This window comes from Rhinolophus sinicus, linkage group LG02 (genome assembly GCF_036562045.2).
Source record: "Rhinolophus sinicus isolate RSC01 linkage group LG02, ASM3656204v1, whole genome shotgun sequence".
NCBI lineage: Eukaryota > Metazoa > Chordata > Mammalia > Chiroptera > Rhinolophidae > Rhinolophus > Rhinolophus sinicus.
This window is the reverse complement of record NC_133752.1, coordinates 103,730,459-103,743,555: the sequence shown is the minus strand read 5'-3', so window position 1 is coordinate 103,743,555 and position 13,097 is coordinate 103,730,459. Positions and strand designations below refer to the sequence as shown.

The 13,097-nt window shown below is 43.0% G+C and overlaps 1 protein-coding gene across 4 annotated transcripts in view; it reads right to left on the bottom strand.

Annotated features, from left to right (window-relative positions):
• Window positions 1–13,097, bottom strand: part of PRKCQ (protein kinase C theta) — a 111,843-nt gene that overhangs the window by 67,468 nt on the left and 31,278 nt on the right. Inside the window, exon 1 of one of the 4 annotated variants that reach the window (XM_074325016.1) lies at window positions 2,972–3,087. The exons of 2 other annotated variants lie outside the window; for them this stretch is intronic. In XM_074325016.1, the coding sequence (XP_074181117.1) occupies window positions 2,972–3,007 (36 nt within the window). In that variant the 5' untranslated portion in view covers window positions 3,008–3,087. Of the gene's footprint in view, window positions 1–2,971; window positions 3,088–13,097 lie in introns of those variants that run through there. One more of the 4 variants, XM_019738248.2, reaches the window with a different exon arrangement.

Sequence of the window (13,097 nt, the reverse complement as noted above, 5' to 3'; positions counted from 1 at the left end):
GTCTTTAGGGGGCCCCCTTTACCCTCGGAGCTTAGAATTCTAGCACAAGAGCGGGGCTAATAACTACGAGTTCTCCAGAGAGAACTTCTTTGAGACCCCACTGCCCCCTTTCCTGGGCGAGATAGCACATAGGTCTTTTGGACAAATCTGTATTTCTGCAGTAATCAGGAAAAATCACCAAGAACTATCCTCATTAATGGGAGTATTTACTATGTGTGGACTTTTTGAAGATTTCCTCAATACAAGTCAACATAAGCAAGTCATTCTTATTTGCGTTTGAAGGGATCACTGACTCATAAAGCCTGAGTTAAAGCGCTCTGACCTTTAGTGAGGGATGTGTCACTCTGCTATTTCCAGGCTGGGTTCAGAGTTAGGTGACAGCAGCTCAACAGGCACCTGGGACAATCTGTCTGGGAATGGAAAGAAACCTCTAGGGTACCCAGGGGTTCTGTGTATGGAAGAGAGGTGCAGCGGACCTCCGTCCCCCACAGGGCTTAGACCTCAGCTGCACTCCTCATTCATTAGCAGTCCGGATTCACTTGCCATTTCACCAGATTCACTTGCCCATGAGCATTTGACAGTTTACCTAATGCACGCACCTGTGTGAGAGCCCAGCCATCGTCTCTCTTTCTAACGGCCTAGACACGGTGACATAGTCTGCCATTTTGACATCTAGTAGGCAGAACTGAAATTGTGTGCTTAACCTCACACATCGTGTAATAAAGCCTCAAGCTCAGGGGTGTGTTTTTAGGTCAAAGGTAGCATTTTCTCCTTGAGCTACTCAGAATTCCTGCCCTGCCCCCGCCCTGCCCCCCCCCCCCCCCCAACAGCAGTGTGATCCTTATGAAAAACGAAGCAAACACACGAAATTGGAACATCTCCTCACAGTCCCACCAGGAAAAGCAAATTGCTGGTACTATTTCGATGTGTTTTCTCTAGTCTTTTTCATCTACCGGGTTTTGTATTTTTTGTTTTACATGTTGTGCTCGTATGTGTGTATGAGATTATATTTCGCTTTTTAATTTAAATTTTACCATAAAATTGTCCAAGTTCCTACATCATCTTTGTTACATCCTTTAAATTCTGGCATGACACGGTACGGAGGGACAGTTCCAGGGTCTGCTGTACTAAAGTCTTGTAGTTTCACATGTAGGCCGCTTCCAAGTTTCCCACACTAGAAATAATGCTGCGATAAGCATCTTTATACAATTTTTTAAAAAATTAGGACTATTGCATCAGACTAGGTCACTAGAGTACTATAATATTACTAGGTCAAATGATGTTCCAATTTTATGGTCTCACACATTGAAAAAAAGAAAATAACAAAACATAAAGGCAAAAACCTAATGGGAAATACTGATGGTGAGTGCAATAGACAACAAGTTAGCGTCACCATTCCATAATGAGCGATATGCAAATTTGTATAGATAAATACTACCTACGACCCAAGTAAATAAGTGGTAATAACGCAAACTATACAAAACACATAAAACATAGCTGCAATTAGTTATGTGGAAAATTGCTCAACCTTGTGAGCAATTTAAGAAATACAAAATAAAACAAGATACTATATAACTGCATTTATATGACCTTCTTGAAAAGACAAAATGATGTGGCAAAAATAATATCAGTGGTTAGCAGGGGTTTGGGGAGGGGACAGGGTATGGCTCTAAAGGGACAGCATGAGCAAGTGGGGGGTGGGGTGGGGAGGGAGATTGAACTGTTGTATAGCCCGATGATGGCAGTGGTCACAGAAATCTAAACTTAAATCAACAGAATTAGACACCAAAAACAAAAGTCAATTTTATCGTATGCTAATTTAAAAACTAAATTGAAAAATAAATGCTTTTGGCATTTTAAGGCATGGATTATAGATCCAGAGGTTATATACATAATATACAAAGAATATACATTAGGAAACTGGGATGTCATATAATAAAGTATTAAATTTAGATTGTAAGGTAGTCAAGAGGAGCCTCAATTTCTAAAGGGAAATGGAGCCTTAAAAAAACAAAACAACCTTTATTCTGTAGTATTTAAGCTCTTTGGAAATTTTGCATTTTGATGCAAATAGCTGAGAAAAAAATAGCATTAGAATTTGATAATGCCTTTTTTGAGGTACTACTACCATTCAATGCTTAATTTAAACTGTAATGACAAGAGTTAAAATATCTAAAATAGAAAATAGAAAACAATAATAGTGTTTTACCTGGGCAGTTAGCAAATAGTTTTGAAATGGTCTTACCCAACTAACACTGGCAAGGACCACAGGATCGTGCCCTTTATACAATGTGGTTTGGAGTGTAGATTTCCGCACCCCTTTTGAGAGCCCATGTGTGCGCGCATGTATATCTTGAGAGCCAAGAGTATGTGCCGTGAACACAAGAGGCAGAAATTAACATGAAAGCTTTCCGCGGGCTGGCTCTTTTGTGCTCAGAGCTGATGGTAAGAGAGAAAGGGGATTTCCCGGGTGCTAAAATAGAAAGGAGAATTGTTTGTGTACAAAAATATATGCACGGGAATAGCATCTGTCAGGCTGTCCTCCCCCGGTCTCTCTGTGGAGCGGAAATTTCATACATCTCCTCTTGACTGGCATTGGTGATGGCCTCACCCTTTACAACAAACAGTGTGTGGAGAAGACGGACTGACCAGGCTGTTCCTGACCGTGCAGGGGCAGGTCCCTGTGCACACCTCTCATCTGCGCAACAAACTCTCTCCTGGACAGCTCCCGGGCCTCAACCTGCCGGGACCAAGCGGAACGCATTGTCCTGCCTTTCAAGTCTGCCTTTCCTTTATTTTGCCAGCTCAGTGACTGGTGCCATGACACTCAGCTGAGCACTCTGCTTACACATCAACCCTTCCCGCAGGCGCCACCACCAACTTGCTTTTCTCCCTCTCCACCTCCTGCCCCCTTCACATTGCTTTAGCTCAGTTCTACGCCTCTCTTGTTTGACACATTGCAGCAGCTTACCCAGTGTCTCTGTCTGCGGTCCTGGTCACCTTCCATTCCCAGTCAGATTTCCAGGCTGCAGCCCGAAGGGCCATTCTTTGGACTGTGCAGAACTGCTGCCATTTCTCCAACTGTCATGCTGTTTCATAGCTCCAGGCTTTTAGTAATACGGCTGCCTCTGCCTGGTCCATCCTCCATCCACCCCACCCCCACTTCCTCATCTGTCAAGTTCCTGCTCCATTTTTATCTCCTCTTTGAAGCCTTCCTTCTCCCCACCTCTACCATCCTCCCTCCAACACATCTTGGTGGGATTTACTTGGCCTTCCAGGCTCCCGTGGGTCCCTGCTACGTTGCAGGACAGCACCTGTCACCTTTATTTACCTCTCCAATGCCATTTCAAAAGTCTCAGTACGGTAAATCTGTCACTCCCATTCTCTGTCTTTGTCTCTTTTTCTCAGTCCCCAAATTTGGGGGACATAGAGCCCCCCACTGGATTTCTCCTATTTAATCCTTAGGGTACCACATGTACTTAGAAGAAGTCCCTCTAGTTTCATCAGCTTTTCATCTAGCAAACCCCTCCCCCCAGAGTGGGTGCATGTGGGTGCCTGACTTCCTGGCTCCTAGCCGTGGTAAAGGATTTTCTCTGTTATCACTTTCCTCTGGACATTTCCCTCAGCTTCACGGGGTGGGCTGCTCACACAGCATATTTGCCTGGAACCCTTATGAGATTTATTGGTTCACGTCGGTCCCCCCACAAGACCATGGGGCTCTGAGAACGGGGACCACGTCCCAATCAGCCACGAAGCTCCAGGGCTGATCCCTCTGTCTCATGTACAGCAGATGCTCAATGCAGTGTTGCTAAGTAACTTAATTTTCAAAAGCAACTTTTTATTTTACATGATCTCTTAATCTGCATGCCTTTCATTTACCTGCAGGGGGTGCACTGTGGTCCAATTAGGCAGCAGACAGCTATCGGGAAGTCAGTACAAAGGAGGTGTCCCAGGCATTGCTACGGGTGGAGAAAGGATGCTCACTCAGCGCTCAGCAGCAGAAGTGAGTCCACCTCGCTAAGCCTGTTTCCGCATTGGAATATAGTGATGATACCATTACTCGTCTCAGAGCGCGATGAGGCCGAAATGGGCAAATACATGGGGGTACCTTAGAATGGGGCCCGTACCTAGTAAACACTCAAAAATATTATTTATTATTATCATTACAACTCTGATATATTTTCTAATGGACTTTATTGACTTTACTGATTGTACCACAAAAGGGCAGGAGAGAGTCAAGCATATCTAGGCTGAGTTATGTGACCTCCCTCTGTACCCTGCCACCGAGCTCCCATAAACCCCACATGCGTCTCTCCTACAGCACGTATTACCCTCTAATACAGTCATCTCGATGCCGGCACTTAGGATGAATGATCAGACTATCCATGCAATCGTCTGTGCTTTTGCTATCCCAGCTGTGAAATATCATTATAATAGGAACTTTAAATGTGTCGAGAAGCTGTACTTTTCCAGCTCAGTGTTTTCACTTTTAAGTGCGATCGCATTCATCTTTAGCAGGTAGCTATGCTGCAGGGAGATGGTCAAGTGTAATTGCTCAGCGGTGTGTTTAAGGTTACACATAATCAAGTACCGAACGGAGAATTCTGGTCTCTTGACTCTCTGGGCACTGACTCTCCTACTTACTGACTCACCTGCCACAATTCAAACCTGCCAAATGCTTTCACAGTGATTTTCAGGATTGCTACCACATAGCAAAAGCTGATGGGGGAAAATTCCATAGAAACAGAGCGCAATGAAAGTGCTGTATACTCCCATCAGCTAAAAAAATCCAGACTTCTCGCCCACTGCAGCAAATAAAATAAGAATGAACATACCTCTTTATTTAAAAAAAAAATCTGGACAGCATTTGTATTGCTGTAATCTACCTGGAGACGTCTCAGTGACATCTCAGGGAGAGTCTCACAGACTTATCAGAACCTCTGACATGTACCAGAGAGAACACAAATGAATCGGCAGTCAACTTGGGAATGAGGAAAAAAAAGCATTCAGTGGTTTCCAAATGTGTCAGTTCAGCTAAAATTTGGTAAAGTAAACAGCAGGCAAATTTTGGCAAATTAAGATCGACCTATAGCATTTACATTTCTTTGTGAGATTGAAAGGTTTCTTAGGTAAAGGTGACTGCTGAATAAAATGACCTAATGCTGTAGAAAATAACTAATAATATAATAATAATAATAACCTGCCTGGCAACATGCACAAAGAAAGATGGTAAGCAGTGAACAATCATAGGATCGAAAATTGTATTATCCTGTTGCTAGGACTTCTACCAAATAGTATAATAAAAACAGTCAGGTTAAATATTAGTCTCTCACCCACAAATATGATCTCAAAAGTGAATTAACATAGTAAATATGAACTGAAGATGGTATTTAAAAGAACCGCTATAGAATATGCTGTAATGACAAAAGAAGAAGCCTAACCTTCGACCAGCTGTTAGAACTAGTAAAGAAGGGGGGTTTGTCCACAGAGCTAGCCCTGCCCTCCTTCTTGGGAACATTAACAAGCCCCTCCCCCATTAGGGAATGAACTGTGTCCCCCAAATTCATATGTTGAGGCCCTAAGCCCCCATGTGACTGTATTTGGAGATGGGGCCTTTAGGGAGTAATTCAGGTTCAGTGAGGTTGTAGGGTGGGGCCCTAATCAAATAAGACGGGTGTCCTTATGAGGAGAGGCGGAACAACCAGACACCCCCTCCTGCCTCCTCCCCTCCCTCACCCCCCGCCTCCCCACCGGCCATGTGAGGACACAGATCGAAGGTGCCATAAACCAGCCAGGAAGAGAGCTTCATCAGAAGCCAACCTTGAGGGCGCCTTGGTCTTGGACTTCCCAGCCTCCAGAACTGTGAGAAAATAAGCATCTGCTGTTTAAGCCTGTTGTTTAATACCAATCTGTGGTATTCTGTACGGCAGCCTAAGCAGACTAATAAAACACACCCCCTCCTTCATCAAAAAACAGTGTAGAAATAAAACAAATATTGAAATATAGAAAATAAAGCACCTGGAATGACATTATTCATATTCTGACACTAATTTTAATGCCACGTGAATAATAGTTCCACTAAAGCGTGGCTCTGATCGAATACACAAGTACTCAAGAAAACTGTCCCAGTCCTCAATGAGTTAAGTCGTGACTTCCTAACCTGTTACTTAAAAGCCTCCAGGTGTTGGCTTCCATTGCCCACACAGCATGATGGACTTTTAGCCCCTCTCAACTTCTGTTCGCTGAACACATCTGCTCTCCATCTCCACCGCCCTGTTTGCACCCGTCCTCTGCGGGAACGGTCTGTCTCCACGCGTGCACAACTGCCATCCTGCAGTCTTTCTCATCTTTCACGGACCTCACTTATGTTCTGCCTCATTCAGAAGTTCTTTCCTGCTCCCCACAGGAAGGAGTGATTTATCTGATTGATGAATTTTAGCAGAACAAACTGTAACTGTACCTGCCCAGCCAGCCCAGCGCCCTCCTCTCTTTTGGGGGGATCAGCTGACTTCGGAGAGTCTGTTTCTCCACTCTTCTTTGCCTTGCCATAAGCAGGGTGGGGCCGGCCCGCCTCAGTCCTGGGAGGGAGGCCATTGTCCAGCATTGCCTAGGACTCTGTGGACGATGACCAGTCCATTGGCTGGAACGCGTCGGCCCCACTCCCCCATCCAGCCTCATTACTAGTCCAGTCAACATGTTCTTTTCCATCTCCCCAACTCCTGTCTATCTTGCCGTTTGTTCCAAGCACAAGTGTCGCCTAGAAGGGATATTTATGGGGTTCCCTACAATACATAAAACTCTGCAGAGTTTTACAGAGCTTCTATTATTATTCAGTCTTCTCACCCATCCCCCGAGGTAGGCATAATTAACTCCATTCCACAGATAAGAATGGAGTGGGTAAGCAGTGTGGGTTAGGTCACACAGCGTGGTTGCTAAGTGTCCCTGCCCAAATGAGTCAATTATTTCTTGTTAGAAAATGCCTTTTAAGATGAGGTCAGAGAGGAAGTGAAAACATGGAGATCTCACCATAGATTATTATTATTTAATTAATCAATTGTATGAGTTTCAGGAGTACAAAACAATGTAATAGTTAGACGTGCTGACTTCTTGCTTAATTATCTAAGGTTCTCATCAGACATTTCTCTTTGTCAGTACCTGTGCTTTAATGATCTCTCTTTCTTAAAGATCTTTCTTCCTACCCCATGACTATAATCTGAAGAGTTAAAAAGTGGGTAATATAAATGGAGTTGAAGTTTCTTGGAATAACTTAAGCTCTCTTTTGGAGGTGAGGTCAGCGCCGCTGCCAGGGGTAGTCTGCCCAGGGCGTCACCAGCCTGTGCCGTCTCACCTGCGCGCTCTAACACTGCTACTGATGGCAGCTTAGCATCTGTGAGGACGGCTGGGGCAGAGTCTTGAATAAAACTAACTGCTTCACGGACAATTGGAGCAAATCAGTCTCCTTGGCACCATTGTCCAGCCATAGTTAGGGTAGTCACTTACTGAGTCCAAAGATAGATGCTGCCTCGTAGAGGAAGCAAATTTAATTTACAGCTCTGTTTACTGTGTCAAAATGACTTTTAGAAGACAGTCTTCACTACACATAAACATACATATGCACAGACACACACACACACAAAGGAAAAGAAAAAGGTAACTATGAGGTGATGGATATGTTAATTAGCTTAACTTGGCGATTATTTCACACTATACGTTTATTAAATATCAAGTTGTATACCTTAAATATATCCATTTTTAACTGGCAATTATAGCTTACAGTTGGGGGGAAAAGAGACAGTTTTCTTAGTGACTCTACCATTTTATCAACCCAGTAGCTCTAATGAGAAACAGTGCGTTGTGATCTTCCTAACACATGAGAGGAAGAGTTGTTTTTCCTGCCCATGAGGGACCAGAGAGGGAAAGCACACATCTGAGTCAGGGATGGTACATCAGAGCCAGCGCCCAGGGCACCCTGGTCCCAGGGCACCTTGACTAAGAAGGCAAAGCTGACATCCCTGGGCACACGGTCCATTGCCCTCTGGTCTTCGCATGGCAGTCTGCAAAGAGGCATGGGGACCCAGGGATGAGGGGGCACACGGACGAGCCCACAGGTGTGTACACGCAACTGCTGTGGTATAAAAGCCAGCTTTTACCAACTGCATAGTCTCAGACAAATGCCCTAATCTCTTTGTGACTGTGTATCCATATCTGGGGAAAAGAGTAGACCCACTTCACATTAATTCATGGGGAATGCTTACAACAGTGTTTGGTGAAAAGGTAGCTATTATTATCACACAGGACTTTTCCAAAGGATCCTTAGAAATTCTCCATGATGAAGATGAGTTATGGATGATGATAACTTGCTCAGTGGATTATCCGACATGGCCTAGAATACATGTAAGGTAATGGCTAAGTAAATGAGGTGACACACATGTCTCTTTTTTGCCATTACTCAATAAGCGTTTCTAAACCTGCCTACTATGTATAAAGCATGGTCGGTGCTGGATACAAGAACATGACATAGTGTCTGTTCTACATAAACCTGGGGATCTCAATGGGATAGGCCATCTCTGACTAGAGGGGAATAGAGAGGGAGGTTTTGAGAGCCTGGACCACACTTTCTTTCCTTTTATCTTGTGAATAAGTGACCTGGCCAGTTAACGTGGCCCGTTAACCCGGACTTTGTGTTAGAGAGAACAAAAAATGGCAGAGTGGGCTGTCACTCCTACCTACACCAGTCACAAAATCCCTGTCCTCTTGGCACTGCTCTAACACTACACCCCACTTTCTCTGGAGGGTGTGTGATACTTTTTAAAGAAAATACACTAATTGGTAGTTATCACCGCAGCAAGGGAAATAACAGTATTCGGACCATTGACGAGCTAACAGTTTTGTACAGAGTATAAACAGAGTCGTGCGTGCTGCCACGACAGGGTGTGCTGGTCTGGGTCCCGTCACATGCAGAGTGCTAAGGGTGAGGGGATAGGGTGACCGGTGATGAGGGCCAGGAGAAGGAAGAAAAAGACGGCTGAGGGTAATGTGTGAGTGTAGGTCGAGGTGAGTAGCCCACGTCGTCTCGTTACACACAGAAATGTCCCCACCTTGGAAATGAGTGGGTTGTAAAAGCCTGTTTGTAACTGGAGCTTAGAATCCACAGAAACTGTGAGACTAAAGATGATTTACGTCCCTGGACTGCCCCGCTAACTATAAATCTAATCTGTTCATCCAGAATGAAGACAAAAATTCATTTATGAAACTCACCACCCCCTGTGGTCATGCTAGCTTATGAGAGCCTCTGCTTTTTTTTCTTCCCAAGGCATTTCAGATTTATTGGGGTTCAGTAGCCGATTTGGGGTCTAATTTCTCAATTAAAAAAGCACAAATTACTCTGGTTCTCATGGAACGCTAGTTTCACCGTGTGAGGAGAGACCACCCGTATTCTCGCAGTGGACACGCACCATCCCGCAGGACGGGCCGCAGTAGCTCAGCAGTTCTCAGCGGTCCTGGAGAAGGGGCAGCCTGGGCTAGGAACTCATTAGAAAGCACATCCTCCAGCCCCACCCAGACCCAGAGTTAGAAACCGAGGGGCGGGGCTCAGCAATCTGAAGGTTTAAAAAAAATGTTTTTTTTCCATTACAGTGTAGGATGAACCTACACTGACAAACAATATTGTATTAGTTTCAGGTGTACAACATAGTGGTTAAACATTTATACAAATTACAGAGGGGTGCCCCTGACCAGCCTAGTACCCCCTGGCACTATATGCAGTTAGCACAGTCCTGGTGACTATTCCCTGTGCCGTAATCTGAGTTTTCACAGGTCCTGCCTGTGACTCGCTGCACACTGAAGTTCCAGAAGCACGGCACTGGTGTGAATGCCACAAGGCCTGTGCCTTTTTTTTTATTTGCTCAACATCTAGCACCATACCTGGCACTTAGCTGGCTCTACACCACGGCTTCTCAACCAGGGCGCTCTTGCCTCCAGGGGACACTTGCCAACATCTGGAGACATCTGTGGTAGTCACAAGTGGGGGGAGAGGGTCCCCTAGGCAGGTAGTCGGTTGTGGCCAGAGATGCTGCTAAGCCACCTACAATGCACAGGACAGCCCCCTGCAGCAATTAGGGGAAGAGTGCTGAGGCTGAGAAACCCTGTTCTGAATAAATATGTGAAATGTGGTGATGCCAAGAGTGTTTCCCGTATTCAGCCCTCACCCTCTCTCACCACTTCCCCACAATGAGAATTCCAGCCCCTCAGCGAGAAGGGAGTACGGTGACTTGGGGCAGTGTTCGCTCTTTTTTCCGTAGTCCTGTCTCATGTGGGGCCATGAGTAGCACAGTAACCGACACGTAATATGCCCACCAGCAGCGTCTTTTGAATAAGTAAATGGATAAATCAATTATGAATGAATTAATCATGGAACAAATCAGTTGATCTGTTCTTTTGTTGTTGTTTTTGAAAGCTGGAAGGACGCTTAGTGGTCAAGTGTTCTGTCCTCTCATGTAACAGAGAAGGAAACTGAGGTTCAGAGAAATTAAGACAAACGGCCAAAGTTACCTACATATCTAATTAGTGGCAGAACATTAGTAGGACCCAGGTTTTCTCACCCTTATTCATGCATCTTTGCACTTTATTTTACTTTCACTCAGAGAGGAATATGATTTGAACAAATGCACAGAATATTAGTAATCCTTATACTGGTTTTAAACAAGCAGATGTCAGACCCTTGGCTCACTCAGACTTAATATTTGTGATGTATACTAGTTTTGCTAATTTTGAGCAGTGTACCAGCCTCAAATGCAGGCAGGCATTTAGTTAGTGAGTTAGTGCCAAAACGGACTTTTCTGTGTTCCTCCTGTATTTACAAAATGTGAAGAGATTTAAAACTTTGCTTCATGAAAGAAAAGCATGGAAAAAAGAAGAAAAAGTACTTGGTCACGGGGGTCTGTCTCTTGCAAATGCCAAGCTTTGATTTTACTGGGTGAATTTTTAGTGAGCTATTAGGTTATTTTGTGATCAGAGCCATCATTTGAAATGTACTTGAGCCTGTTCTTATAAGACAACACTCTCTTAAGAGGCCATCACAGTGTTTATAACTGCAATTTCATTGTTCTCCAGAGCTGAAGGCAGGCAGTGTGAATAAGTATCTTCATTTTAACAAGGAATCCATTGCAGATTAGAGGCGAACAACTAATATGCATAGAGTACTTGACAGTTTACAAACAGCTTTTCCAAGATGGGGGTGGTAAAGAGCTTGTGTCCCAATAGATATGGACATTGTCTTTTTCTTTCTTTCTTTTTTGTAATCAGTCCTTCATCACAGAGTTTGAGAAGCATCAGTGGTTTTTCAGTACCTATTTGTGATTTGTATCGCAATAGTTGCTAAATTGCAATCTATTCTAATTTTCTATTTATCTTTCTATATTCCCCCTTGAGTGTAAGCTGTGTCATTTCAGAAGCAATCTATAGTTCTTTTTTTTTTTTAATAGACTTCATTTTTCAGAGAAGTTGTAGATTCACAGCAAAATTCAGAAGGTACCGTGTTTCCCCGAAAATAAGACCTAGCCGGACCATCAGCTCTACTGCATCTTTTAGAGAAAACATTAATATAAGACCTGGTCTTATTTTATTATAATATAAGATCAGGTCTAATATAATATAATATAATATAATATAATATAATATAATATAATATAATATAATATAATACCCGGTCTTATATTAGTTTTTGCTCCAAAAGACGCATTAGAGCTGATGGTCCGGCTAGGTCTTATTTTCATGGAAACGGGGTATAGACAGTTCCAGTACCACCACATCCCCCAATGCACAGCCTCTCCCATTGTCAACATCCCCACCAGATGGGACATTTGTTACAATGGATGAACCTACACTGACATGTCATCACCCAGAGTCCACAGTTGACATTATGGTCACTCTTGGTATTGTATATCCTATCAGCTTGGATGAATTGTGTAATGACATGTACCCACCATTATAGTGTCATACAGAGTAGTTTCATTGCCCTAAAAATCTCTGTGCTCCATCTATTCATCCTCCCCTTCCCCCAGCCCTAATAGATTTTAAAGTAAAGATGAAAAAATAGAAATAGTGTGGTGTTGGTGGCAGAAGAGTTGGCTAGACCATCAGAACAAAACAGATCCAAGTACTTATGAAAGTTTTGTATACAATGGAGATGGTATTTAAAGTCAGTGGGAAAAGAAAGGATTGCTTAATAAATGGGACTGTGCCCAGTGGGTGAAGCCTCCACGAACGGCCAACATCCAAATAGAACTCAGATTGATGATACTCACGTAGAAATAAAACCTCTAAACCAAGAAAGGTCCTAGATATGTAGATTAATGATTATATCCTTTTGGAACTAGGAAGGACTTCTCAAATAGGATGTCAGAGACAAGCTGCATGAGGGAACACATTTCTACACGATTTTACCTAAAAAGTTATGTGCGTTCAACAAAATATAAGACAAATGATAAACTGGGAGATAGAACTATAAAACATGTGGCAAAATATTTAACAAATATGAGAAAAGCTGTTAAATATCAATAAAAAGGGATCAATATAATAGTGAAATATTATTTGCCTAATTAAAAATAGGCAAAGTCTAAGTACAGGCATTTTACAAAAGAAATATTATAAAAGGCCAATAGAACAGGAAAAAGTTCAACTTCACTAGAAATAAGAGAAATGTAAATTAGCAGTTCCATAATCCCTTCTCTGCAATTCCAAAATCCAAAAAGCTCTGAAAATAGAAAAAAAATGTATTCTGTAGTGCAAACTCATTTTGTAGCAAACTCTGAAGTGCGCTTTTTATGGCTACTTACTGCACTGGACGTAATTCTTAACAGCCTCCCCTGCGACATACAGCTTTTTGGGAATATTTTGTAACACATAATGTGTAACTCATTACCTTTATAAAGTATGAATTCTGAAACAGAATTGTTTCAGCAGGATGGTTTGGATAAGGAATCTGTCCAATCTATTTTTTCCCCATAGAAATGTTCCCCATGATGTTGAAACCACATATGCACATTTTTTTCAAGTATTAAACGGTACTAAGAAATCACTTACAGTGGATTTTCAAT